Raw genomic sequence first — 11,205 nt, 5'->3', positions numbered from 1 at the left:
GAGAAATTCTAATGAAAATGCAAATGTAATCAAACTGTAAGATATTGAAACACAGTTCAGAGGATATTTGAAGATCTCCGCTCACAGCTACATTTACATCTTTACATTTAGGTAAAAAACAATCTAAAAGAGCGATTCATAAGACCCTTATGAAAAGGACATCGAGGGAACAGTTTACCTTGCCCGGGATAGGGTTACCGGGGCCCCGCCCTGGAGCCAGGCCCGGGGAGGGTGCCCGAGGGCGAGCGTCTGGTGGCCGGGCCTTAGTCCATGGGGCCCGGCCGGGCACAGCCCGAAGAGGAGACATGGGCCCATCCTCCCGCAGGCCCACCACCCGCAGGAGGCGCCATAGGGGTCGGGTGCATTGTGTGCCGGGTGGCGGCCAGGAGCGGAGGCCCTGGCGGACTGACCCCGGCTGCCAAGACTGGCAATAGGGACATGGAATGTCACCTCTCTGGTGGGGAAGGAGCCTGAGTTAGTGCGTGAGGCTGAGAGGTACCGGCTAGATATAGTCGGGCTCACCTCTACACATGGCTTGGGCTCTGGAACCAGTCTCCTGGAGAGGGGCTGGACTCTGTCTCAGTCTGGAGTTGCCCCTGGTGAGAGGCGGCGGGCTGGGGTGGGTATCCTAATATCCCCTCGGCTTGCTGCCGGTACGTTGGGGTTTTTCCCGGTGGACGAGAGGGTTTGTTCCCTGCGCCTTAGGGTCGGGGAACGGGTCCTGACTGTCATCTGCGCTTATGCGCCGAGTGGCAGTTCAGAGTACCCAGCCTTCTTAGAGTCCCTGGGGGGGGGGGGGGGGGGGGGGGGGGGGGGGTGCTGGAGGGTGCTCCACCTGGAGACTCTGTTGTCCTGCTGGGAGACTTCAATGCTCACGTGGGTAACGACAGCGAGACCTGGAGGGGCGTGATTGGGAGGAACGGCCTCCCTGATCTGAACCCGAGCGGTGCTCTGTTATTGGACTTCTGTGCTAATCACAGTTTGGCCATAACGAACACCTTGTTCGAACATAAGAGTGTCCATAAGTGCACGTGGCACCAGGATGCTCTAGGCCGTAGGTCGATGATCGATTTTGTAATCGTATCAGCAGACCTGCGACCATATGTTCTGGACACTCGGGTAAAGAGAGGGGCTGAGCTGTCAACTGATCACCACCTGGTGGTGAGTTGGATCAGGTGGCGGGGGAAGACGCTGGACAGACCTGGTGCACCTAAACGCGTAGTGAGGGTGTGCTGGGAACGTCTAGCAGAGGCCCCAGTCCGCGAGATCTTCAACGCACACCTCCGGCAGAGCTTCAACAGCATTCCGAGGGAGACTGGGGACATTGAGTCCGAATGGACCATGTTCAGCGTCTCCATTGCCGAAGCTGCTGCATTGAGCTGCGGCCGCAAGGTGGTTGGTGCCTGCCGTGGTGGTAATCCCCGAACCAAATGGTGGACACCAGAGGTGAAGGGAGCCACCAGGCTGAAGGAGTCCTATCGGGCTTGGTTAGCCTGTGCGACTCCGGAGGCAGCCGACAGATATCGACAGGCCAAGCGGAATGCGGCTCGGGCAGTGGCTGAAGCAAAAACTCGGGTGTGGGAGGAGTTCGGAGAGGCCATGGAAAAAGACTTTTGGGCTGCCTTGAAGAGATTCTGGCAAACCGTCAGACGTCTCAGGAGGGGAAAGCGGTGCTCTACCTGCACTGTGTGTAGTGCTGGCGGAGCGCTGCTGACGTCGACTGAGAAAATTGTCAGGCGGTGGAAGGAATACTTCGAGGACCTCCTTAATCCCACTGACACGTCTTCCGAGGAGGAAGCAGAGTCTGGGGATGAGGGAAATGACCCGCCAATTTCCGGGGGCGAGGTCACTGAGGCAGTTAAACAACTCCTTGGTGGCAGAGCCCCTGGTGTTGATGAGGTCCGCCCCGAGTTCCTGAAGGCTCTGGACGTTGTAGGGCTGTCCTGGTTGACACGCCTCTGCAATGTTGCGTGGAGATCAGGGGCAGTACCTGTGGACTGGCAGACCGGGGTGGTGGTCCCCATCTTCAAGAAAGGGGACCGGAGGGTGTGTTCCAACTACAGGGGGATCACACTCCTCAGCCTCCCTGGGAAAGTCTATGCCAGGGTGCTGGAAAGGAGAGTTCGTCCGTTAGTCGAACCTCGGATACAGGAGGAACAATGCGGTTTTCGTCCTGGTCGCGGAACACTGGACCAGCTCTTTATCCTCTCCAGGATACTTGAGGGTGCATGGGAGTTTGCCCAACCAGTCTACATGTGTTTTGTGGACTTGGAGAAGGCATTCGACCGTGTCCCTCGGGGTGTCCTGTGGGAGGTGTTGCGGGAATATGGGGTGTCTGGCCCATTGCTACGGGCCATTCGATCCCTATACAACCGTTGCAAGAGCTTGGTTCGCATTGCCGGCAATAAGTCGGACTCGTTCCCGGTGGGTGATGGGCTCCGCCAGGGCTGCCCTTTGTCTCCGGTTCTGTTCATAATTTTTATGGACAGGATTTCTAGGCGCAGCCAAGTGGCGGAGGGCTTTCGCTTTGGTGGCCTCAGAATCTCATCTCTGATTTTTGCAGATGATGTGGTTCTGTTGGCTTCATCGGGTGAGGGCCTCCAGCTCGCACTGGAGCGGTTCGCAGCCGAGTGTGAAGCAGCGGGAATGAGGATCAGCACCTCCAAATCTGAGGCCATGGTTCTCAGCCGGAAAAGGGTGGAGTGCCCACTCCAGGTCGGGGATGAGTTCCTGCCCCAAGTGGAGGAGTTCAAGTATCTCGGGGTCTTGTTCGCGAGTGATGGGAGAAGGGAGCCGGAGATCGACAGACGGATTGGGGCTGCAGCTGCAGTAATGCGGACGCTGCACCGGTCCGTCGTGGTGAAGAGGGAGCTGAGTGTAAAAGCGAAGCTCTCAATTTACTGGTCGATCTACGTCCCTACCCTCACCTATGGCCACGAGCTGTGGGTAGTGACCGAAAGAACGAGATCGCGGATACAAGCGGCAGAAATGAGCTTCCTCCGAAGGGTGGCTGGCCTCTCCCTTAGAGATAGGGTGAGAAGTTCGGCCATCCGGGAGGGGCTCAGAGTAGAGCAGCTGCTGCTCCACATCGAAAGGAGCCAGCTGAGGTGGTTCGGGCATCTGACAAGGATGCCCCCTGGGCGCCTCCTGGGTGAGGTGTTCCAGGCATGTCCCACCGGGAGGAGGCCCCGGGGCAGGCCCAGGACACGCTGGAGAGATTATATCTCTCGGCTGGCCTGGGAACGCCTTGGTATTCCCCCGGATAAGCTGGAGGAGGTGGCTGGGGAGAGGGAGGTCTGGGCCTCTTTGCTTAGGCTGCTGCCCCCGCGACCCGGCCCCGGACAAAGCGGATGAAAATGGATGGATGGATGGATGGATGGATGGACAATCTAAAAGTGTGAAAATAAAGAAAATAAATTAAAGATGTCTGATATATGAGCATGATTTTTTTTTGTCAAGCATTTCTGAACTTCCATAACATTAATACAATAAATGAGTGAGTGCGATCAGCTGTTTACATATTAGCCTTAGAGTTAAGCTCTTGAGCCCAAAATGATTAACTTGCTCAAAAATCCCTTTGTACAAAAGTTTTTATATTTCCATTTTCCAATTAAACAAAGAAAATGGGATTTAGTGGACTTTTTGTTTAGTTTCTTCTTGTGTGAAGTTATGATGCTCCGCTTATCTAACCAGCTCAATCTTACAGGCGGATGTGAGATTGGTACAGTGCATCCAGAAAGTACTCACAGTGCATCACTTGTTCCACATTTTTTAAAGCCTTATTTCAAAATGGGCTCAATTCATTTTTCACCTCAAAATTCTACACAAAATACCCCAAAACGACAACATGAGAAATGTTTTCTTGAATTCTTGCAAATTTATTAAAAATATAAAAACAAAAAAGAACATTTTCATAAGTATTTACAGCCTTTGCTCAATAATTTGTTTAAGCACTTTTGGCAGCAATTATACTGCCTCAAGTCTTTCTGAGTATGATGCTGCAAGCTGGGCACACCTATTATTGGGCAGCTTCTCCTTCTTTGCAGAACTATTCAAGCTCCATCAGGTTGGATGGACGATTTTTAGAGCTCTCCAGAGATGTTCAATAGCATTTAAGTCTGGGATCTAATTGGTCCGCACAAGCACATACATAGAGTGCTCCTACAGCTATTCTTTTGTTTTGTTGTTGTTCTCCTGTTGGAAGATGAACCTTCGAGATCCAGAGAACTCTGGAGCAGGTTGTCATCAAAGATGTCTCTGTACATTGCTCCACTAATCTTTTGCTCTACCTTGACTAGTCTCTCAGTTCCTGCTCCTGAAAACCAAACAGCACATCGTGATGCTGCCAGCACCATGCATCGCTGCAGTTATGGTATTGGCCACGAGATGAGTAGTGCATGGCTTCTTCTAGATATGACTTTTGACTCTAGCTGCTTTCTGGCATTCAGGCTAAATAGCTCAGTCTTTGTTTCATCAGACCAGAGAATTTTGTTTCTCATGGTCATGCTGTAGAATGTTTTCTGTACTCTTCCCCAGATCTGTGCATCAATAAAATCCTGCCTCGGAGGTCTACAGACAATTCCTTGGAGTAGTTTGTGATCTGACATGCACTGTGAACTGCGGGCCCCTATATAAACAGGTGTGTGCCTTTCCAAATCATGTCCAATCAACTGAATTTGCCACAGATAGACTCCAGTCAAGTTGTAGACACATCTCACAAGTGATCATTGGAAACAGGATGCACCTCAGCTCAATTTTGAGTGTGAATAGTTATGTACATGTATACTTTTAATAAACTTGCAAGAAATGAAAGCAAACCTGTTTTTGGGGGTTTATGTGTAGAGTTTTGATGTGAAAAATGAATTTAATCAGTTTTGGAATAAGTCTGTAAAATGACAAAATGTAGAACAAGTGAAGAGCTGTGAATACTTCACAATCAATCCTAACATGCAAAAAAATTATCTAAATTAAAGTTCAGGACATAAAGATATAAAATTGTATTTTCTTTAATCTTTATGCTGAAATGTGAGAACTGTTGTCACTGTAAGCTATCCATAAAAACACTAAACAGAATACCATTGAAAAACAGGAGAAGACATGAAAGCAAACTAACTGGGCTCACTCTGAAAGTGTGTGTCTGTGTCTCATTTGTCACAGTGATTCAAGTTTATGTAATTCAGTGGTTTAACAATAATACAGACATTATAGCCCTTCATTCAGATACTGTAAGGTATTTGCAGTGTTTCCAGGAAGGAGTGTTTGCAGTGGCTGGAAGGTGGTTTAATTGATCCAGCTGAGTGTTTCCAAACAGCTTACCGATAACCAACCACGATAACAGCAAATTGGTGTCATATGATCGTACCAACTTCTTCTCATATCAAATCACAGAAAGCACTGCACAATTCAGACACCCCAGTCACACAAGTGCAATGTTTCCACCCATGCCCCAGCCCTTTACTCTGCTTACTTCTCTATTTTGGTTTGGTTTGATAATGATGTAAAACATATTTCTTGGAACATTACAAAACTGAGGTCATTCATGCCCTGTGTGTGCTTTGTGTGCACCTAGGGGGGAACAGAGTGTGACAATAAGCTACTATTTCTAAATAACAAAAAGGAACTGATTGCCTTTTTCAGCATTTCATAGATCTGAGGTGAATCTGCACAGGAAGCAACAGTTCATCCACCCTTCCTGTCATTCTACATGCCAAAAAAAGCCCAACATATGTGTCAGCTCATAACCTTCAGCTGTAGAACTTGCAGGAGATAAAGTGAGCTTGCATGTACTACATTTATTTTACTTTGCCAGGCAGCTTGTGAAATTGAGGATGAAGAGTGTGCTTGTGCAACAGCAGTAAGAAATGGTGTCAGGGTTTAGGCAAACCTCCAGCTCTGGGTTGTACTTCAACAGCTGGAACAGTGTATTTGTTATTTTAGCTTTATATAATTTATACACAGTCAGATAAGCAAAAACAAATGTGATTTGACTGTGGCAACCTGTATTTGCAGCATTGTCAAGTTTCTGTTTCAGGCATTTATGCATAGTGGATTGTATAGTCCACCAGACTGATAAACCTGCCAGGTCATGTGACTAAATCCCTGCAGGTGTGTAACTAATCTGAGAATTATGGCAAGATGGGAAAACACCTCAGACTGATTCTCCCATTGTAACGCCACTAAAATCTGCCCCGTGTTAACTCGTTACTTCATCATCTGAGGTTTTACCATAACCATAAACCATAAATATTGTTATAACTGGGATTGGTGCACTTAGTTGTAAGGTTCTTTATACTGTAGCTTAAAGACCCTGCAATAATACAAGAAAACCCCAACAATAATATGACCCCCTATGAGCAAGCTGGGAAGGAAACACTACCTTTTAACAGGAAGAAGCCTCCAGCAGAACCAGGCTCAGGGAGGGGCAGCCATCTGCCATCCATACACACTGGTCTTTAATTTTGCACATTTACATAACATGTGGAACAATGTGACCATGTTGGGCCTTTAAAATATTGGAGTTGTTCTGAGGAAAACTCTTCAACAGCTGTACATACGCTGCTTGTTTTATAAGTGCTTACAAACCAAGATGACTGTGACCCCTTGGATTCACTTAACATTGAGTACTTATTTTATACAGTGATTTCCAGCTGAAGAGTTAAACTCCAGCTTTTACATAAATAAAAGCGAGTAAAATGTCTGCTTCCATTAGATGTATAGAAGTATGAAGCTTTTACTTATATAATATATACTAATGAAGTCCCTCTAACAGGCCGTGAGGGGCTTTAGCTGGAGTATTTTACACATATGAAAGAAATAAGAGAGTTAAATATGTGTAAGAAAATCACTTAGTAGTGATGCAAGGTATTACACTAAATCAGTCTGACTCCTCACCTTGGACTGATTTTTGTGTTGTTCTTTTAATATAAAAAAGTGAATATAGAAAAACCTGATGAAATTATTATCAGATTGATCTTAGTTGCCATTTTTACAGTAAGTTCACATTCTTTTGTGTTCCTGTTCTGATTGGCTGAATTGAGTCATAACTCATTTTAAAGCAACATTTTTACAGTCATTATTAAAAAAAAAACATGAACCACTTATTTATAAATAATCACTGAGGTGAACATGAACTGTTCGTAAACTTCAGAAGAACTACAGGACTGCATTTTGTGAATTATAAGTAAATGCTTTAGTGGCCCAGATTCTGATGACAGAGGCAGCAACAGCGAACAGTAAGTATTTTTACAAAAGGGAACATTTTCTTTCAATAGAACCTGAATACTGCAGTCACATTCTCAAATTTGTTTTCCTAATTAGACCATGAAGCTTTGTGGTTTCTGGACACTTATTACAACAGCTCATTGGGCAGACTGAGAAAGACTTACCAAATGTCAGTCTTGAGCATGTATGGTTGATTTAGGTTGGATACTGACACAAAAAGTGCTCACTGTCTTCCAGAACAAGAGATCCACAATATTGATGTGCAGCCGACAAATCTGCAGCAACTGTGTGATGCTCTCATGTCAACATGGACCATCTCTGAGCAATGGTTCGAGAAGTTTTTTGCCATGGAGAATTAAAGCTGTTCTGAAAGTAAAAGAGGGCCCATCCTAATCCTTGTAAAGTGTACCTAATAAAATACATAATCACACATTGTATAAATACAAAGAAAGGTTACAGTTGTTTAACATGGAAAATAATAGTAGAAAAGCTTAAGAGGTGCAGCTAATGATTGTTTATACTGTAAATCAATATTTTATTGATATGTATAAAAATCCAAAAGCACTGAAAAATATGCTTGACAGATTCACTGACATCCTTAAATCACTTGCTTTGTGTGACCAACACAAAGCAACAAAACTGAAAGATATCCCCTTTGCACATCCCACTGAATCCCACGGTCACTGCGAGTTCCTTTTTAAATTGCTGTAAAATGTAAATAAAAGCACAATGCACTCATTTGCAAATCATTTAAACACTGTTATATGTGCAAATAGTACAAAGACAAGTTCTAAAATGTTGCACGTAATTATACGTATATATATGTATGTATGTATGTTTGTTTGTGTGTGTGTTAGTTAAGTGATAGAAACAACAAAAAACTGGAAAAGCTGTGCGTTGCTAAAAGACTCTGAGAATCTGGAAAAAAAAGAAACGTCTGCACGTGCGTCAGTGTTGGAAACAATTATTGAATGGCTGTTATTTTCAGGCCCGCAGGAGGCACTGCATTTTAATACAGAACATTCTGCAGCAGAAGCGACCGCGTGAGCTCAGAAACATGTTCTGAAATCCATCACCAGTGATTGTGGTAGGAGTATGGATGCCAAACCTGGCCTTCCTTTAGTCCAGACAAAACATCTGGCAGCATATAAAATAATATATGACAAAGTTGGCACTTAACTGCTTAATTCTCATATCAAGCAAGCACGATGAAACATTTTGTCTTCTCTGGTTGCCAAACACTTAAAAGTGTTAAAAAAGAAAAAGAAAAGAAAGAGGTGATGCAACACAGTCACAACTTTTTTGTAACCAGCTGGCATCAAATTCCAAGTGGAAAATTATTGCTTTATCCACATAAAATTCAAATTCTGTTTCACTTGTCTTTGCTTTACTTTTAATTTACTTTTTTTTTTAAATGATTAGCAAATCATAGCATCATGTTCTTATTTATTTTACAGCTCATCCTATACCCATTTCCGTGCACCACTACACAGTTCATATGTTATCAGTGATTTGTGATTATCAGTCGGTTGCTTATGGATTAATCAACTACCTGTTTCAGCCCTAAAGTTGTTTACAGTGAGAGTCAAATTGAAAACACCCCGAAAGTATAACGCATATACATATCCTCAGCACAGACGGGCACAGCACACAGCGTTACGTAAAATCTGTTTTGTATTACAAGTCTTCCAAACTGACAGCTGGATTGGCAGATTTGTCCAAAGAGAGAAATACAATTATGGTAAGTCAAAGAATGTCACATTTTAGAAAGGGAAAAAAACTAAACAAAACAGCTAGATAATACATACAGACATGGCTTCCATTCACTGAACCAGAATTGCAGTAGGTAAAGTTATTCTGTTGTTCTTCTTGGAGTAGTACCTCAAGAAACGGCCTGAATCTGACCCTTTGGACAGCAGGTCGAGGACAAGCGAAGCTTCCTTACAGTCAAGTAGGAAGAAGCGCCTCCCATTCTCAGCACAAGTGAAACTAGACTGTAAATTGAAAACTGCTAGAAAAGTTCTGATTGCCATCATGACTCACTGCAGAGGAAGTAGGGCTCATGAGTTGGCACAGTCACAGATTTCTTAGGAAGGCACTTGACACGGGGTCACGGCGTCCCCCATGCAGCGACAGCAATGCACTAAGGTCCTTGTTTGTGCACACTGGGGAGGGACACCGTCAGCTAAGTGCAAGTTCCACGATAAATCCATTTTCACCAAACCAGAGACAAGGGGGGGCGGGGAGAAAACAAATAAAAAATTGCTGGCAAAAGAACTCCACCACAGTCCACGGCTTCAGTATTAGCGGGTGGGTCTGTGCCTCTGGGATCACGCTTTACTGTCTGGAGAGATAACGGGACATTGATTCGAGCAACCTGTCCAAGGCTTGAGCGGTGACTGATAATTTAATCAGATTTGTATTTTTTATTTTTACTTTTTACACTTTCAGGCCTTCCAAAAGACCAAAAGACCCTAAAGGTAAACAATCCCATTTAAGCCTAGGGATTTGGTGTAGTAGCCCCAAAACACAAGAACAACCAGTCTCCAAGACAGAAGACCCTAGCCCAGAAGATATAAACAGTACAACTGAAAAGAAGAAAAAACACAAAAATAACCAGAAATCACGTGTCTCTTAGGTTTCACAATAAGACATCCCCACTGAGGCACATTTCCAGAGAAGTGTCATATACAAAGCTATAAAAAAATCCCCAAACATTCAAGTACTTTTTCATGTAAACACTTTTCCAGAATATGATACATATTTGATTGTTGTCGTGGATTTTGTGTGTGTGTCTGTGTGTGTTTGTGTGCAACAATAAGACAACAGTGTGAGGAGAGAGAATACTTTTGCAAAAACAAAACAAAAAAGAAAGCCTGCAGGACAACTTTGAAAGCTCAAACAGCCCGGATGCACAGTTTCTGTTTGTTTGTTTGTTTGTTTGTTTGTCTTTTAGAGCACGACACATGAACAGCACTTGCCTCCACCGCTGGGGACATTTGTATAGTTCATCTGTCTGACTATCTCTGCAAACAGTTCGTCGACTGATCCTTTATTTTTGGCTGAAGTTTCCATAAACGGGCAGTTCCACTCTTGGGCCAGAGCCTTGCCCTCCCCGGAAGACACCTCTCTCTCCCCCTCCAGGTCCACCTTGTTTCCCACCAGGATCATGGGTACCCTCTCGTACCTCTTTACTCGGATGATCTGGTCTCTCATGGGCTTGATGTCCTGAAAGCTCTGCTGGTTCACCAGGCTGTAGACCAGAATAAAGCCCTGGCCGTTCTTGATGTACAGGTCTCGCATGGAGGCGAACTGCTCGGTCCCCGCCGTGTCCAGGATCTCCAGCACAGACGGGGACGAGTCCACCTCGATCTCCTTCCTGTAGAAATCCTCTATGGTGGGGTCGTACTTTTCGATGAAGGAGCCCGTCACGAACTGGACCGTGAGCGCGGATTTGCCGACTCCGCCCGACCCCAAAACAACCACTTTGTACTCCCTCATGGCCGCGGAGAGGTATATGTATATATATTCTTAAAAAAGAAAAGGCAGACACCTCCTTTTCCGCGACGAAGCCTCCTCTCTCTGCCACCCGCTGGCCAGCCCCGATGTTTTCAAGCCGAGCAGGCTGAGAAGAGTGCCCTCTGGCTTGGATAGGATTCAAATCCCACGCCGGCAAATCGCCCTCTCGTGCGCTGTAAGGGCCGCGGAGCACGGATCCGGGGAGAATGGCCGCTCCTGGGCATCAGCGGGCTCAATTAAGACACATTTTTGATAGCGCTGTATTGTGCAACGGCGGCCGTGAAGCGTGATCGCTTCACTGCTCTTGCATGGCGTTTCCTGCCCACATCCTGAGCAGCGTCAAAAGCCGAGGCTTCAGTTCCGTTTTCTTAAAGGAGCCGACACCCTTCAGTCACAGCAATCAGATGACCAGACAGAACGATACTGCAGTCGTATGCACGTCTGTGGCCCGATCGGCGTGACCTC

The 11,205-nt window shown here is 45.6% G+C and overlaps 1 protein-coding gene across 1 annotated transcript; it reads right to left on the bottom strand.

The window, feature by feature from the left end:
- Positions 1–7,056: 7,056 nt before the first annotated feature.
- Positions 7,057–11,205, bottom strand: LOC147308489 (ras-related protein Rap-2b-like). The gene has a single exon (XM_086271609.1). It carries the CDS (start codon positions 10,720–10,722, stop codon positions 10,174–10,176), a length of 549 nt encoding a protein of 182 aa, XP_086127735.1. The 5' UTR covers positions 10,723–11,205; the 3' UTR covers positions 7,057–10,173.

Source organism: Aulonocara sp. 'chitande type north' Nkhata Bay, linkage group LG18 (assembly GCF_057382095.1).
Source record: "Aulonocara sp. 'chitande type north' Nkhata Bay isolate Kocher_YH1m ecotype deep benthic linkage group LG18, A_spYH_male_GT1.1, whole genome shotgun sequence".
Classification (NCBI taxonomy): domain Eukaryota; kingdom Metazoa; phylum Chordata; class Actinopteri; order Cichliformes; family Cichlidae; genus Aulonocara; species Aulonocara sp. 'chitande type north' Nkhata Bay.
The sequence above is the reverse complement of the archived record's forward strand: the minus strand, read 5'-3'. Positions and strand labels throughout refer to the sequence as shown.